The sequence below is a fragment of the Pinus tabuliformis genome, chromosome 4_1 (assembly GCF_031772625.1).
Source record: "Pinus tabuliformis cultivar Carrire ecotype Pingquan chromosome 4_1, CPIR1, whole genome shotgun sequence".
NCBI classification, from domain to species: Eukaryota; Viridiplantae; Streptophyta; class Pinopsida; order Pinales; family Pinaceae; genus Pinus; species Pinus tabuliformis.
The window spans coordinates 322,870,333-322,886,802 of record NC_142303.1 but is presented as its reverse complement, the minus strand read 5'-3'; the positions used below and the strand labels follow the sequence as shown (position 1 = coordinate 322,886,802).

General features: G+C 35.6%; 1 protein-coding gene across 1 annotated transcript; it reads left to right on the top strand.

Moving 5' to 3' along the window:
* The first annotated feature begins 559 nt into the window (after positions 1 to 559).
* Positions 560 to 2,907, top strand: LOC149175593 (bidirectional sugar transporter SWEET16-like). The gene is made up of 6 exons (XM_089422900.1): positions 560 to 599; positions 764 to 800; positions 896 to 1,106; positions 1,961 to 2,122; positions 2,262 to 2,381; positions 2,476 to 2,907. The coding sequence occupies exons 1-6, from the start codon at positions 560 to 562 to the stop codon at positions 2,641 to 2,643; spliced, it is 738 nt and encodes a 245-aa protein (XP_089279026.1). The 3' UTR covers positions 2,644 to 2,907.
* The last annotated feature ends 13,563 nt before the right edge of the window (positions 2,908 to 16,470 follow it).

Genomic DNA, 16,470 nt, shown 5'->3' with positions numbered 1-16,470 from the left:
CTCCTTTGCACTTTGTCACGGAGTACACTGGGATTGAGTCAGTGAGATTGCCGATTACGTTTGGGATTGAGTTAGTAAGACTGCCATTAGATTTTTTTGGCTAGTCTAAACTGCCGCAAGTCCTCTGCATAACCTTTTTAGATAGGTAAACCAAGTTTCGAACCTAAACCAAACAAATTCTTTACCATGCAAAATATCCATTATTCAAACTAGGCAGATGGATGGATTGAGCGAGGAGTGACGTTGGTGATGCGAATATCAACAGGAAAGAGACAGGAGTGGCAAACACCCCATAATGGGAGCCTTTATTAGGACATATAAATGCGAGACCTGTATCGTTGAATCTAAGCTTAGGAGTGCTGATTTCGTGTTCAGGCCATACCCGTGACAATAGGTAGCGTCATCTTTGATGTGGTCCTCACTACATAGCTGCAACTGTCAGGTTGGAATATGCCAACAGGTCATTTCTGTATTTTTAGGCCTTCAAAGCTCAATCCAATTCCTTTATCGTGAATTATACAGGAGAAGAAAAAAGGACTGTATTGGTTCTGAGCGTATAATGGAGAAGGCACATGTAAGCTTCATTGTGGGCGTTATAGGTCAGTAAAAATATCCGATCAGAGTTATATATAATGCAGCTTTAGTGACTTGAATCCCTTTCTCGTCTGAGCATAAACACTTTAAGCTTTCATGTGGGTTTCTGAGATATGAGCCTGCAGTGTGATCTTTCAAATTTATCTGAAGTTTGGGAAAAATGGTGCAGGAAATATTATAGCGCTCCTTGTTGTCATCTCACCAGTGTAAGCTTTGAGATCCTTTAAATCGTTCAATATATGTACCTGTTAAGGCACTTCATCAATTTAATGCGTGTTGCTGGTTCTGGTTTGATGTGCAGGAAGACTTTTTGGCGGATAGTGAAAAACAAGTCCACACAGGACTTCAAATCTCTCCCTTATGTCTGCACGCTGCTGAGCACTTTGTTGTGGACATATTATGGATTAATAAAGCCTGGGGGCCTGTTGATCTCTACGGTTAGTGCGGCAGCTGCTGCATTTGAAGCTGTTTATGTGATTCTGTTTATTATCTACGCCCCCAAAGAACTAAAGGTAGGTATTATTTTCTAGGCCCCCAAAGAACTGAAGGTAGGTACTATTTTTAGGTTTTGTTTTGTTCAAAGAAGCAACGTGTTTCCAAAGATCTGGTTAACCTGAAAAATGATTTTTAAATGGTAAATTTTCATCTTCTAATATTGGGATTTCATTTTGTTTTTCTGTCATTTTGCACTTCATCGCACGATGGGATTTCATTTTCTTTTTCTGTCATCTTGCACTTCATCCCACGATGAGGTTATGTTTCCTTTCAACATTGTGACAACAAACTTCACCCTTTTTGCGCCATCTATTTCTTCATAATCAAAATATTTATCCAATCCTTGAATTCATCAACATTTAAATTACCTTACCTTTTTATGTAGATACTTCCATCTTCAATATGGCACTCATTTTGGGTATCATTCTCAACATTTTTTCATGTGCTAATTCTCTTCCTTTAAGATTGTTCTTTAGCCTCGTTGGGTATTCCTTGTGTCAACTCCTCGTCTTTGACTAGTTCCCATTGTTGGCAACCTCTCTTGAATGTGGCTCATCTCCCCTCCTATAGATACCTTCATTATAATCATTCTTTTACTGGTAGATCTCCTTACTCGTAGATCTCCTTCCACCTGTTCCTCAGGCTACTCCTCTATGCATTTCTACCATATTCATGAGTAACTATGCTTTGTTACCACTTGATGAAGCCACCTTCATCTTTTCTCTCTCCACACATGTTTTTCTTCAAACTCTCACTATGTTCTCATCCCTTTAGTACGAGTGGCACTTGTTATCAAGCGACTTAGTTTGGGTAGATGCATCATAGGCACGACCAAATATTTGACCCAAATTTAATTCAGGTTATTTTGCAGGTCAAGACTGTTGTGCTGGTGGTACTTGTGGATATAGTATTCTTTATTACTGCGTTTTTGGTCACCTTTCTGGCACTGAATCAACACACGAGAATAACTGTAATAGGAGTTCTCTGTGTGTTCTCAACATTAGGCATGTATGTTTCACCGCTAGCAGCCATGGTAAGTGTGTCTTTTCACAGACCTTCCATAACCAGCTTAGCTGATACTTCGAGCAAGCTTTGAACCTTTTATGAGGAAAGTTAGTGGAGTATTGAATTTTTTTCGTTCACTTTATTCGCCTGCATGTGAATGATAACAGGGAACAGTGATAACAACGAAAAGCGTGGAATTCATGCCCTTTTCCCTGTCATTCTTTCTGTTCCTTAACGGAGGAGTCTGGGCAGTCTGGGCAGTGCTGGAGCATGATATATTTGTGGGGGTTAGTGCTCAAGCCTTTTATTAAGATATGAATTATTCAGATAGAATGTATATGATGTAAATTACTCGAACAAATGTGGGCATTCATTGTACAGATCCCAAATGGAATCGGCTTCGGCCTCGGAGCCGTACATCTGCTTCTGTACGTGATTTATAGTAAGGGAAAACCTAGGCGGGAAGGATTCAAAGAAGACGACGGCTTAAAGCTTGGGGGCAACGTTGAGATGGGTGGTGGAGATGAATTCAGTGCAGCTGCCCCCTGATTCCAAATCCCATCCCCTGAATATGCACAATAGATAGAGTTTTCTTCAGGCTAATCTGCACAGTCGATAAAGCCCCTGAAACCCCCGGCAAACGAGTGGAGAAAGCTGCAATCAGACGAAGGCCAATTGCAGTACCATATTTCTCTACTTCCCAAACCTGAAGACGCAAATCCAAAAGGCCTGTCAAATTTTCGGTTTAGTAGTTACATTTTGGTAAAATAGACATAACGATCGTTTGCAAACGCGATGTTTGGATCGATAAATATAATTCTCTGTGGAATCTAAGGATCGTTTATTTTGGGCAAATATGCATAATCTACGAGTAATTTGTCTATTGTTTTCTTCTTCCCATAGAAATGGGAGGATGGTTAAAACATTTACTTATATTTATATTATTTTAATATTTTTTCCTCTTCAATAATCAAATAATTGACAGTACATTCAAAGAGAGTCCCGTGGTGGAGGAATTGTCTAGACGGTTAAAGGTGGTGAGAATTTAGGCAAATTTTTTTTTAATCTTGTAGAGGTTGTGTTTGAATCGTGTTTTTGATGGTGGAAATGGATTCAGCACATCAAAAACGTTTAAGACACCTAAAATTTTAAAGTTTAAAAATTATAACTTGGATTTACAAAAATCCTTGTCCAATTCCTTATAAATATTACCAAAATTTCCATAATTTTCAAGCAACTCCTCCTTCTCGTCTCGTTAGACTAAGCGCATTCAAACTTGTATATATAAAAAAAAGCTAAAAGGAAGTTTAAAGTCATTTAAGTGATTTTCTCAGCCATGTCATCGAAATTACGTTAACCTTTTAATATAGGGTAATACTTAGAATTGCTTTTGATTGGATAGAAATTATTTGTTTTTGTTGAAAGTAAAAAATTATGTTAACAAACCACAACGTTATCTTTATCAATAGATGCATCTATTTGTTAGCCTTGCATGTCAAAATTTGAGGTTACAATAACAAAATTTGCGGGTTACAATAATAAAAGAAGATTGTATTTCAGTTATGAGGAGCTATTTTGCTTAGTCATTGATTCTCCAAATATAATTGATTTGTTTTTAAAAAATTCTCCATATGTAGTAAATTAAATAAAGTATATTTTTTTAAATAAATAATTTTGATTATTCAAATTCAATATATTAAAAAATTAATGAAAAAATATATTTTCAAAATAGATAGATATATGTAATAAATGATAATACAACTATTTTAAAATTGATGTTATTAAATAGTTGAAAAGTTTTATACATAAATAGTTATATGTGATATATATAAAAATAGATTTATATTAATTCTATATATAATAAATATTTAAAAGATACTTGGTTATGAAATGATGATTATAATTAATGTCTACTATGGATTTGTTAGACTTTAAGAAAGTAAGAGATTACACTAAATTTTTTAACATTTTATTTCTAATGATAGCAAAGCACTAAAAGAAATATTCTAACACCACCATAGTTTTGTTTACTTCAAAGGTCAATAAGATTGGTAGTGTGATGAATATTTGAAATTAAGATTGAATATGACTATAAGTTAGACAATCTAAGAGAAAATATTTTTCATCTTCAACCCTCTTAGTGTCACAAAGTTGATAAACTCTTTAATCCCATGGTAGTTTTAGAATTTAATCCCGTGGTGTTTCTAGAATTTGCCAAGGTCCAATTGCTCTATGAAGCTTATGGGAATTTGTTCCTATTTTAACAAGGATTATTTTCTTCTTTACACTAGTCAACAATGAAATATATTTTTTATTTTCTATATTTGGGTTGATCACTTCCTTATAATATCTTGGTTTCATGTTTCCCTCTAACTCTTTATCATCCCACAGTTTCCACTTAAATTTTGATGTAATAATATCTTTAATATTATCCTTACTCTACAAAATAATCTCCTCCTTTATCCCCCAAATATCTAGCCAATATTAGGCATCTTTATGCCATCCTTGCGTCAACTAAAGGTGGTGGTTTTGGCTAGAGTTGGCTACAATTATAAGCAATTTTATGAAACCTCCTACCTTTCATGTTGTTTAGCTTCTTATGCACAAGATACCTAGTTATAGTGATGCTTTCAAATGAAAAAAAGATGCCTTCAATTAGGAGGATATAATAGAGGGTATTCTATTTAATATTGAGAATGCAGGTCATAAATTTCTTTTGGCTCTATTCTATCCTTTTGCACAACTTTCTCGAGATATTGCAACATAAAAATCACATTTATATAAAATAACATGAGACATGAGAATCTTGAGAGATATATATTTTTTCTCAATCCAAAGACTTGATGAGGTAGTATTGTTTCAAGATGATAATAATATTTCCATCTCCCATATATCCTTTTATCAATATTACAATTCGAGTTGAGCTTGTGATGGATATCAATTTGAAGATATTGTAGGAAGGGACATCCTCCAAGTTGTTGTTGTCATATATTAAAGTATTATATGTGATCTTCCTAGACTTAATTATCATGAATTTTGTTTTGTCAGTATGAACAATCATACCCATCATGGAATAAAAATATCTAGGGATTCTTAGTTTCTGAAAAGATTGCAATGCCTCCTGTCTCAAAAAGCAATATCATCGACATAAAGGAGAACATATATGACTATACAAGTGAGGGTGGGGCCAACATAACCCAAATCTTCCAAAACTCTTCTAGATTATCAATGTATATGACAAAAAGGGTAGGGGACAATGTACACTCTTTCTTGAATTTGACATTGTATTTTATTTCTCTTGACTAACCCTCAGTGGTTTTAAACTTAGCAATAGCATTCTCATACAACCTTGTCACAATAATCCTCAACTGTAGGGGAACCATTATCTCTTTAAGCATCTTCCACAAGTTTGTCCTCAAAATGGTGTCAATTTTTTTTCTAAAGTCAACAAAAAGCATAAAGGATTAGTTATATCATTGCTACATTCCTTTGCAATTATATTGAGAATAAAAACATGGTACATAGTTAAATGACATCTCCTAAACCTACCTTAGAGTTTAGCTCCTTAAACGTGGATTTCTAGCCATAGCTGATATGTTGTCAATAATAATGCTCATGCAACTAGAGGGAAAGCTTTTATTCCTAATTTTAAATATAGGTATATCCAAGGCTTAGGGATTCCTTTCTTCATTTCCAAATTGAAGAGATTGTGTACATGAGGGATGATGATAGGCCATCCTAGTTTAAAAATTTCAACTTAGTATCCTCCAATGTTCTTATCTTTCCCAATTGTGATCTATTTAATGCCAAACTTAATGACTTCTAAAGAAAATATTTTATCGTCAATAGTGACATTCAAAATGGTGCTCATGGAATTAAGGGATTCATAAATATTTTTAAGGTAGGAATTTTAGTTCTTCAAGGGAGTCAAATTATTTTATTTAGTTTTATGAATTAGAATTTTCCTCCAAACCTTCCTAGGATTTGAATTAGATAGGTGCAAAAACTATCTCTACTTTGTATTTACATGGTATCTTTCCTTAATTTTAGTGACTCACGATTTGTGTGTATTTATATTATCAAGCATTAAAGATTGATTAGGAGAATCCCTAATTGTTGATCTAGAAATTTTGTGATCACAATCATATGAAAGGTTGGCGGTTCTATTATTCTTTTTATATGACATCTCAATAGAAAACTTGTTAATGAAACCAAAGATAGTTGCACTAAAATTATGATAAGAATTTTTGTATGTTATCTTTATAAGTTAGGTGGTGTATGTCTTGCTTTAAATCCTTTAAGAAGAGATCAAATTTAATTTTGTTAGAAATAAGGTGCATTTGACTCTCACAATTCTTTTTCATGATGATTTTGTGCATGGAAAAATTTAGAGTTAATTATAAACGTTTATTATAAAAGTCAAGATCAATCTCGTTTAAGAGGTCAACATTTACTATTTAGCTAGAAATAGCGATATTGGATATCACATACTCCACATTATTTCTATCAATCCCATGAATACAAGTCATCTGGTTAGGGTTTGGCCACTTGATTATGCCATTAGTAATTATTTGGTCTTGAGAAATACAAAGTTTGACTAACTCGATACCAAATCGATTCTTGGTAAGATCTTCAGAGTTTGTTCTATATCTACTAAACATAGAGGATTAACGTAGGAAATATTACTTATAAGAATAGACTAGTTAGTTGGAGTGTCATAATAAGAGAGTATTACCTCCCATTATCAAAATATAAATATCTTGTTCTAGGGTATCATAAGAACAATATTTATCTAGATTATTCTTTTTCTTATAAAAAAATAGATTTAATAAATGTGAAACAAATAGTGTTAGTGATAGAAACGCTCTACCTTATGAAGCTAAGTGTGAGGAGAAATATTCTTTTTATTTAATAAGCTATTCCCAATCACTTTCCAAAAAGATTTCTTCTTCCCTGTTGACTATAAAATGAATCTTATGCTACATTAATCTATTTTAATATTATAATGATATATTAAATATTTAATACATATTAAAAAACTAAAGGTTAAATTATTTATAAAGAAATTTAAAGATGAAATCAATTTATAATGATTTTTTTAAATATATTAATGAATTATTATTGGTTGTCTCATTATTAGGGAATTCGTAATGAGAATGATAGTGCAACACATGGATAACCTTAGTTCCACCGCATGGAGACATAATTACTTCTTTAGAAAACGAAAGAGAACCTTGTTTTATTACTTGAGATAATTAGTCATTTATGAGATACTTTGGGTTATATTTTTGAAGATGACTGGGATAGTTATGATGTGGTACAGTCAAATATGATCAACCTGCATTATATAAGTAATGCATTTTGGCTTGAGTGGAAGTTTTTGATATTATTATTATTATCAACTGTTGTTGATGATGGTAGATTGATTGTTATCCTTGTAGCTTCATTTTTACGTAATGTTGAGAATAATTTTGTTGTTGTAGAATAGGATTTTGGGGTATGATATTTTTTATGAAGCATTTGTAACCTGATTGTGAATGTGAATGTGATATTGTATTAAATTATAATGTGACTATGCAATAATGGAACCCTCTCTTCTTTTCAAGTGATGTATGGTTTATTATAGGTATATTATTTGCTTGTTAATGTTTTTATTCATATTTTAGATAGATTAAGTTTATTTTCTCTTATAAATATTTTTCGTAGTGAAATTTTAATGATGAATAAACGTTATATTAGGATGGTTATTTATATAACTTGTAAACTCCTTTCATACTCATAGTGTAAACAATGATTCATGTCAAAAATGTTTCTCATTATGTAACACCATTTTTCTCACACTTACTCAAGTTAACCAGTCTATCGGGGTAAATGTTTTGAAGAATGTGTAACTAGGTTTGGTGTTCATTAATATGAAATTATTATTATTGGAGCACGGGTTTCATGCTCAAGTTCTCTTATTTTATAGGTCAAGAATCTATTGAGTGCTTCTATGGTTTTTCCTAGGTATAAGAGTCATTGTCATATATGGAAGACCCTATGGGCACATTGTAAATTGTTAAAAAAAAAAGAACTATTTTGTCTTGAAAATGTCAACATACCTCCAAGATCAATTCAACCTACATGAGCTGTCAAGTCGGCCTAAGTGAAGAAACATGTCAACCCTTGAAGGAATCTTATATATAAGAAGAAATCGTCCTCAATTTGGAACATTCACTCACACATATTTCATACAAAGAAGGAAGAAGCATAAGGACAAAGAAAGAAGTGCGAAGGAGAAGTCAAAGTGTTTTCTAGGTCTCTCTACTTTCTTCTAGGAATGTGAAGTTAGGGTTTTTGCACTGCGAAGTCCAGAAGTTTGATGTTGAAGCAAGAAGAGCAAGAAGGCAAGCAAAGGTCTCTTATGGTTTACTATTATCCCTAAGGCTCAAATAAAGGGAAGCCAGGTCAAGGGAAGAGCAACAAGAGGGAGATCAAAGTCTCCTAAGTGAAGGAGCAGCAATTGCAGCAGTTGCTAGTGGAAAATTTCAGATTTACTAGGGAGGTCGAGGATATTGCAGTAGGAGGTAGAGGAAGACTTGAGCTTGGAGGGTTCTTATTTTATTCTAGGTCATGGTATTTTTCAATTGAAATATATAAGATATAATAAGAGATTTCACGCTTTTTCCCCTCAAGAGGATGGGTTTTGGCCCTGTATTGGAGCCTACATAATGTGTCATTATTCTTACTATTTTGGTAGCTATTTGATGTATTTCATATTGAACTAACAAATATCAAATATAATAGGTAAAAAGATAACACAAGAAGTTATCAAGCTATGAGAATTAACATATACATTGCCCTACAAAATTATCAACATGGAATTAGAGCTTTGGTCATCTAAGGGCATCATGAAGATCTCCTCTACAATGAATAAGGTCGTCAAAAGGATTGCAAGCCATTTCAAGAAAAGAATCAAGGAGGTATGGAGTCTCACATTCTCTTCAAATAAGGAAACAATCATAGAAATAGATGAAGGACTCTTCTTTGCTCTCTCTGGAACATTTCAAGAGGAAGACCTAAGGGTAGTTGATAGCATTGCATCAAGGTACATGAATGGTCACTCTCACCAATTGAAGAAATTATAAAAAGGAAAATTTGCATACTCTGTGGAACTTGGAGACAACTCGAGCTATCATGTGAAAGGAACTGGATCATCATCCATAAAGCTAGAAGATGGAAGCAACATCGACCTCAAAAAAATGTTGTTTTTTCTAGTTTTGCACAAAAATATACTTTCTATTTCAAGCTTAGAAGATAAAGGAGATAGAGTACTATTCATTGATGGAAAAGTAGTTGTTTGGGAAAAAGAATCAATCATGGAAAAATCAAAGTAATTGGTATCCGATAATGAAGACTCTACAGATTAATATCTCCTGTAAATCATGCCCTAATTCACATTAAGATTAGTCCATGTGAACTTTGGCATAGAATTTTTGGTCATCTACATTTCAAAATTCTTCCAACCTTAAATTCTATAGTATATATAATACCAAGAGTAAAGGAGGATCATGAAGGTGTCTGTAGAGGATGTGCATTAGGAAAAAATACAAAGAAACCTTTTGGAAGTAGTGCTTCACAGTTAAAAGAAATCTTGGATCTCATTCACTCTGATGTATGTGGCCCTATGACTCCAAAATCTCTTGAAGGAAATATTCATTATCTCACATTTATAGATGATCACTCAAGAAAGACCTAGGTTTTCTTAATTAAAACCAAGGACGAAGTATTCACTAAATTTCAAGAATTTAAATCTGAAGTGGAGAACCTTATAAAAAGAAGGATCAAAATACTAAGATTTGATAATGGAGGAGAATATACATCCAAGGAGATCATAACATTCTGTAAGGAATATGATATTAAGAGGGAGCCGATAGTTCGATACAATCCCGAACAAAATGGAGTTGCAGAAAGAAAGAACAGGTCCATTGAAGAAAGTGTAAAAACAATTATACATGATCATGATATACCGAAGTATCTATGGGGTGAGGAAACTAAGAAAACAATATACATACAAAATCGGTGTCCTCACAGATCTCTAGACATCAAAACTCCAAATGATGTGTTCACTTGGAAGAAGTCATCTATTGATCATCTCTGAATCTTTGGATGTCTTGTGTACATTCATATACCAAAAGAAAAAAGAAAGAAGTTGGATCCTTTTGGTGAAAAAGGTATGTTTGTAGGGTATAGTAACTCATAGAAAGCCTATAGAATCTATATGAAAGATGGACATCACATTCAAGTTAGTCATCATGTCATATTTGATGAAATCATAACATTCAATAAATCAAAAGAAATTTCTATAGATTCTGATGATGAAGAACTTCCTATGTTTGAGGAAGAAGTTGACAAGGAAGAAGGACCCCACCATGATGAATAAGGACCTAGTGAACCTATTCAATCTGTGGTCACTCAAGAAGCAAGGAAAATAACTAATTGGTTGAAGTCTACACTAATTGATTCAGAACGTCATGGAGCAGCACCAAGGTCATTCAGAGAAAGTAAAATACCTAAGAGATACTTTGGGTATGTTGCATACATGAAAACATTAATAGAAGAAGAACCATCCACTTTCAAAGAGGCTATAGAACATCAAGAATGGAAATATTCCATGAATGAAGAATATCAATCTATAATGAAGAACGGAGTATGGGAGATCGTAGCGAGGCCCAAAGACAAATATGTAGTTATTTCCAAGGGGATCTATAAGATCAAACCTACACCCAATGGAAGCATAGACAAGCATAAAGTGATATTTGTGGCAAGAGGGTACTCTCAACTTGAGGATATCGAATATGAAGAAAATTTTGCTCCAACAACAACATAAACAACAATTAGATCATTAGTCACTCTAGCAACATCAATGGGATGGAACATCCACCAAATGGATGTCAAGGCTGCATTTCTGAATGTAACAATAGATGAAGAAGTATACATAGAACAACCAATGGGATTCAAAATCAAATATAGGGAGGCATATATTTTTAGATTAAAGAAAACATTTTATGGTCTCAAGCAATCATCAAGGGCATGGTATGCAAGAATGGATGCATATCTACAAAGACTAGGCTTCAAAAAAAGTTCTGCTGACTCAAACCTCTATATTATGGTTGTAAACAATGAACCTGTAATCATTCTTCTATATGTAGATGATCTTGTATTAACAGGTGTAGAAGGTTGAATTGAAGAATGTAAGGAGCAATTGGCAGTAAGATTTGACATGAAGGATTAGGGGATGATGAATTACTATCTAGGACTAGAAGTCTGGAAGGATCCTAATGAAGTCTATTTAGGTCTAGGAAAGTATGTGATTGAGATTTAGAAGAAGTTCAACATGACAGAATGTAAAGAGATGACCACTCCAATGATCACAAACATGAAAATACTAAGGAGTTACGAATCGAGCCCTATGGATCATTCTAGATATAGATAATTAGTTGGCTCATTAATGTACTTGGTGAATACTCATTTGGACATATTTTTTGCAGTAAATATACTTAGTCAATTCCAAGTGGATTCGAAGCATGATCATTGGATAGCAACAAAACATATCTTAAGATATCTATGGGGAACCATCAACTATTGTCTGATATATGATAGAAGGAATAATGTTTAAAGGATTAGTTATATAGATTTCAACTGGGGAGATAGTGAACAAGATGGAAGAATCACTACAGGAGGATGTTTTAGTCTAGGATCATCTATGATCTCATGGATGGGTAGAAAATAAAACACTATTGCCTTGAGTAGTTCTGAGGTAGAGTATGTTGTAGCATGTGAAGTTAGCCGGAAGTAGTTTGGTTAAGGAAGATGCTCTCTGAGTTATTTGAAGGACCAATGAACCCTATAGTGATACATTGTGATAACATAAGTTGTACGCGTTTGTTCGAGGAACTATTTTTTCATGGGAAGACAAAGCATATCAAGAACAAGTGTCACTATATATGAGAGCTAGTGAAAAATGGTGTGGTGAAGCTATGATATATCTCCACTATTGAGAAAGTAGCTGACATATTAACAAAATCACTTCCAAACAAGATGATTTTATATTTAAGGGAAAAGCTGGGTTTGGTGGATTTATCCTCTCGGATTGAGAGGGAGGGATAGGCACAAGCATTATTGTCTTGATTTGGGAAGAATGGAGGGTTGGGTAACCATCTGGTATTCGATACTCTTTGAGAATGTGGTAGGGAATTTAGGACAAGGGTTTTTGTGGATAGATATTCTTTGAGGATTAGCTACCCAAGATAAGAATAGTCCAATGAGAGGTCATTCTCTGGGAACACCTAGGTGGTGTATGTACCTTGGAGAGATAATGATGTTGGTGACTACACATCATTGGTCTCGCCAGCATTGTGCTTAGATATTGTGGAGAGATAGAGATGTTAGTCAAGGCCTTGCAATATAACAATGTTGGTCATCATGATGCTTGACAGATGATCTAGGTGGATGTTGGTGGCCACCCACCTATCCCACTTGGACCCCAACAACTGTCTCTTTTAGTTTTTCAGTTTCCTTAATTGTAGCACATTTTATTATTTTTAGCAGATTTTCGGGTGGGGGACTTCCGGAGATGTTTTGAGGCCCTAAACAACGTTTTTTGGGAAAACTAGGAGTAACATGGGGTCGTGGACGGACGCTTCTCTTCCCAAAGTTGTATTCCTCTGATAGATAATTTTAATAAGTTATTATGCACATCAAACGGAGATCGTATGCCAAAGTTATGACCTCGAGAAGTTGATGTACCAATTTACCCAAAACGGGGCCCATAGTTTGGCACTTCATCTCCTAGGGTTGGGGTTTTGGATGTTTAAGGTTTTCCATTGTTTCTCAACAATAAATAGGCCTTCAAGCCTCATTTTAGGAGAGTTCAGAGGTATGTAGCTACCACATCTCTTCTCCGAGATAAGATACCATTGCCCTAGCTGGTTTATTTCCATTTCTATTTGTAAGCATATTTCAGTATTTTACATTAATGAAATAAAGTATTATTTCTGTTGCATCTCTGTATTTATGGTTATATCTATAATTTGTTGTGTCCCTGTTTAAATCCAGATTAGTGGTATTAGAGTGGTTTGCTCTTTCTTTGTTTTTCTTTGCATGTCCCCAACAAGGTCAGGATATAAGGAGTTAGGGCTTGAACTGGTCGAACCTTTGAAAGACCAACCTCGCAAATCCTGATGGCCTCCCGTGGTGGATTAAAGAAAGATGACGGGGTAGGAGATCCTATCAAAATCTTGCTCAAGGAAGCCCTCAAGGGACAAAGGAATGTGATGATGGAAAACTTTGCCCAGATCCTTCAGCGGCTACCGAGGGGCAACACATTTAATAGCTATTCTGGAAACGCCACGCCATTTAAGGTACAAGTTAATTTTGAAATCCCCATATTTGAGGGTTAGATAGATGTAGATGTCATAGATAAATGGTTAAATCTGCTAGTTGGTTATTTTTCGGTTAGTGATTTTTCTAGCTAGGAAAAGATCACTTTTTCAATTCTCAAAGCAACCCCCCACGTCAAATACTAGTGGGAAACCTACTGCGAGAAGAAGGATGAAAGTACAAGCTCACTATTTTCAGCTACACCCACTTGGAATTCATTCTGATATGCCATCAAGGAGCAGTACTACCCTGTCAAGAGCTATGAGGACAAATACATAAAGTGGACCACGCTGCAACAGGGGAGGGACCAAGATGTGTTGTAGTTCACAAATAGTTTTCATACCCTTCGCACAAGGTTGGGTATCAAGGATTCTGAGTTGCATTTGGTACTCAAATACCGTGACTGCCTACACATGTACATCCAACATGAGATGGAGTTCCTGAACATCTCCTCGCTCAGCATGGCATATCGATATGCCATCAAGATCAAGCAGAAGTTTAAACAAAAGAAGCAAGAATTTGGATCTGCGTATCGAAAGACTAAAGGACAAAGCCAAGGCTGTGTGATTGAAGACAACGCATCGAAGCGGCAAGAAAATAACAACACCACGAAGTCGAAGAAGGACACAAGAGAGTGGTGTGAGCTCCACAAGAGCCCCACTCACAGCACAAGTGAGTATTAGGCCAAGCAGTAGCTGGTGGCTGAGTTAAAGGCTTCAGAATTAGATGCATGTTTTGACCCTGAGTCAAAATCCGACAAGAGGAATGAAAAAGGGAAGCAAATCATTGATGTAGAGCCCAGTTCCATTGTTGCCACCACCAAGGTCTAGAAGGATGGACCCAAAGATCTAGAGGAGGGGGAGCATCTTTTCCACTCACAAATGTGGGTGAAGGGTTCACCACTACAATTCATTGTTGATAGTGGCAACCAGAAGAACCTCATTTCAGTAAAGGTCATCAAATGGTTATGCCTACCGACCACACCACACCCACAGCTGTAAAGTATCAGGTGGCTTCACCAAGGATGAGATCTCTGAGTCCACCAACAGTGCCGCCTTCCCTACAACATCAAGCCCTTCACATATGAGGTAGTGTGTGATGTTGCACCTCTTGATGTTTTTGATGTATTATTAGGACAACCATACTTATGGAGGCGACGTGCTGTGTGAGTCAAGGCCTCGCATTGTTATTATTTATTTGGGTAATTCATTATACAGGATACCAGAGGTAGCCCCACCTACCGCCACCTCTTTGATCACTACTAAGAAATGTAGCAAGCTCATCTCCCAGACTAGGAAAAACATTTTCTATCTAGTTCGCTCCCAAAGTAAGGGGAAGATTGTCGCCACATCCATGACCCTTGCAAGGGATTCCTCCACACAGCAGTAGCAGTAGAGGCATATGATCATGAAGGAATACACAAACATCTTCTCCTCACCCACAGGGGTACCGTTGCACTGTCAGGTCAAGCATTCATTCGATCTAACTCCAAGAGCACCTCTACCCAACGGGTCGATAGATTGCCGCTCCATTTTAGAAAATGCCAAGTACAAGCAGCAACATGATCAGCATCAGGTACCACACAAGTTTCACGTGGGCAACAAAGACTGGTTTCACTTACAGAAAGAACGCCTTACAAGAGCTGATCAGAAGCTTAGACCACTTCGATATTGTCCTTACACTATTACCAAGGCTTTGGGAAACAATTCTTTGGAGCACAACATTCCCCCATTCCTTGGCTTGCACTAAGTGTCTAAGGTGGACTATCCTCGAACATGCTTCCCACCATTACTGGACAGATCAGAGATTGCAGAACAACTCACCAGGGACCAAGTTCAACAGAAGTTTCCTCATCTCATGGAGGAACTCAACACAATGGGGACCATTGCTTCCGAAGGTGGGAGATATGATTAAGGTGGATGTTGGTGGCCGCCCACCTATCCCACTTGGACCCCCACAATTGTCTGTTTTAGTTTTTCAGTTTCCTTAATTGTAGCACAGTTTAATATTTTTAGCAGTTTTTCAGGTCCTTAACTTCCAAAGCTGTTTTGAGGCCGTAAACAAAGTTTTTTTCTGAAAAACTGGGAGTAAATTGGGGCCATGGGCCAATGTTCCTCTTCACAAAGTTGTAGTTCTCGGATAGATATTTCTAACGAGGTATTGTTCGTGTCAAACAAAGATCGTATGCTAAAATTATAGCCCCGGGAAGTTAATGTACCAATTTACCTAAAACGGGGCCCATAGTTTGGTGCTTCATCTCCTAGGGTTAGGGTTTTGGATGTTTAGGGTTTTCCATTGTTTCTCAATAATAAATAGGCCTTCGAGCCTCATTGTAAGAGAGTTCAGAGGCATGTAGCTACCAAATCTCTTCTCAGAGATAAGCTACCATCGCCCTCACTGGTTTATTTCCATTTCTATTTGTAAGCATATTTCAGTATTTTACATTAATGAAATGAAGTATTATTTCTATTGCAACTCTGTATTTATGGTTATATGTGTAATTTGTTGCATTCCTGTTTAAATCAGGATCAACAGAGGGGTTACCAATCTGACTCTTCTTGTGAGATCTCTTCAGATTGAGAATAACCATGTACCTTCTATGAATACCTCTTTAGTTAAGAGGGCGTGTTGGAAAATGTGTAACTAGGTTCGGTCTTCATTAGTATGAAATGTATTCATGTCTATGTAAAATGAAAAAGAGATTATTATTATTGGAGCATGGGTTTCATGCTCATTAAAGTTCTCTTATTTTTTAGGTCAAGAACCCATTGGGTGCTTCTAGGGTATGTCCTAGGTATAAGAGTCATTTTCATATATGGAATACCCTATGGGCACATTGTAAATCGTAAAAGAAAATTTATTTTATCTTGAAAATTTCAAAATACCTCCAAGATCAAGTCAACCTCCATGAGTTGTCAACTCAACCTAAGTGAAGAGACATGTCCACCCTTTAAG

Coding starts and splice junctions, on each gene's coding strand:
- LOC149175593 (XM_089422900.1), top strand. CDS start 560: ATGGAGAAGGCACATGTAAGCTTCATTGTGGGCGTTATAG. Junction 2,123..2,261: donor TTTCACCGCTAGCAGCCATG/GTAAGTGTGTCT, acceptor GAATGATAACAG/GGAACAGTGATAACAACGAA. Junction 2,382..2,475: donor AGCATGATATATTTGTGGGG/GTTAGTGCTCAA, acceptor TTCATTGTACAG/ATCCCAAATGGAATCGGCTT.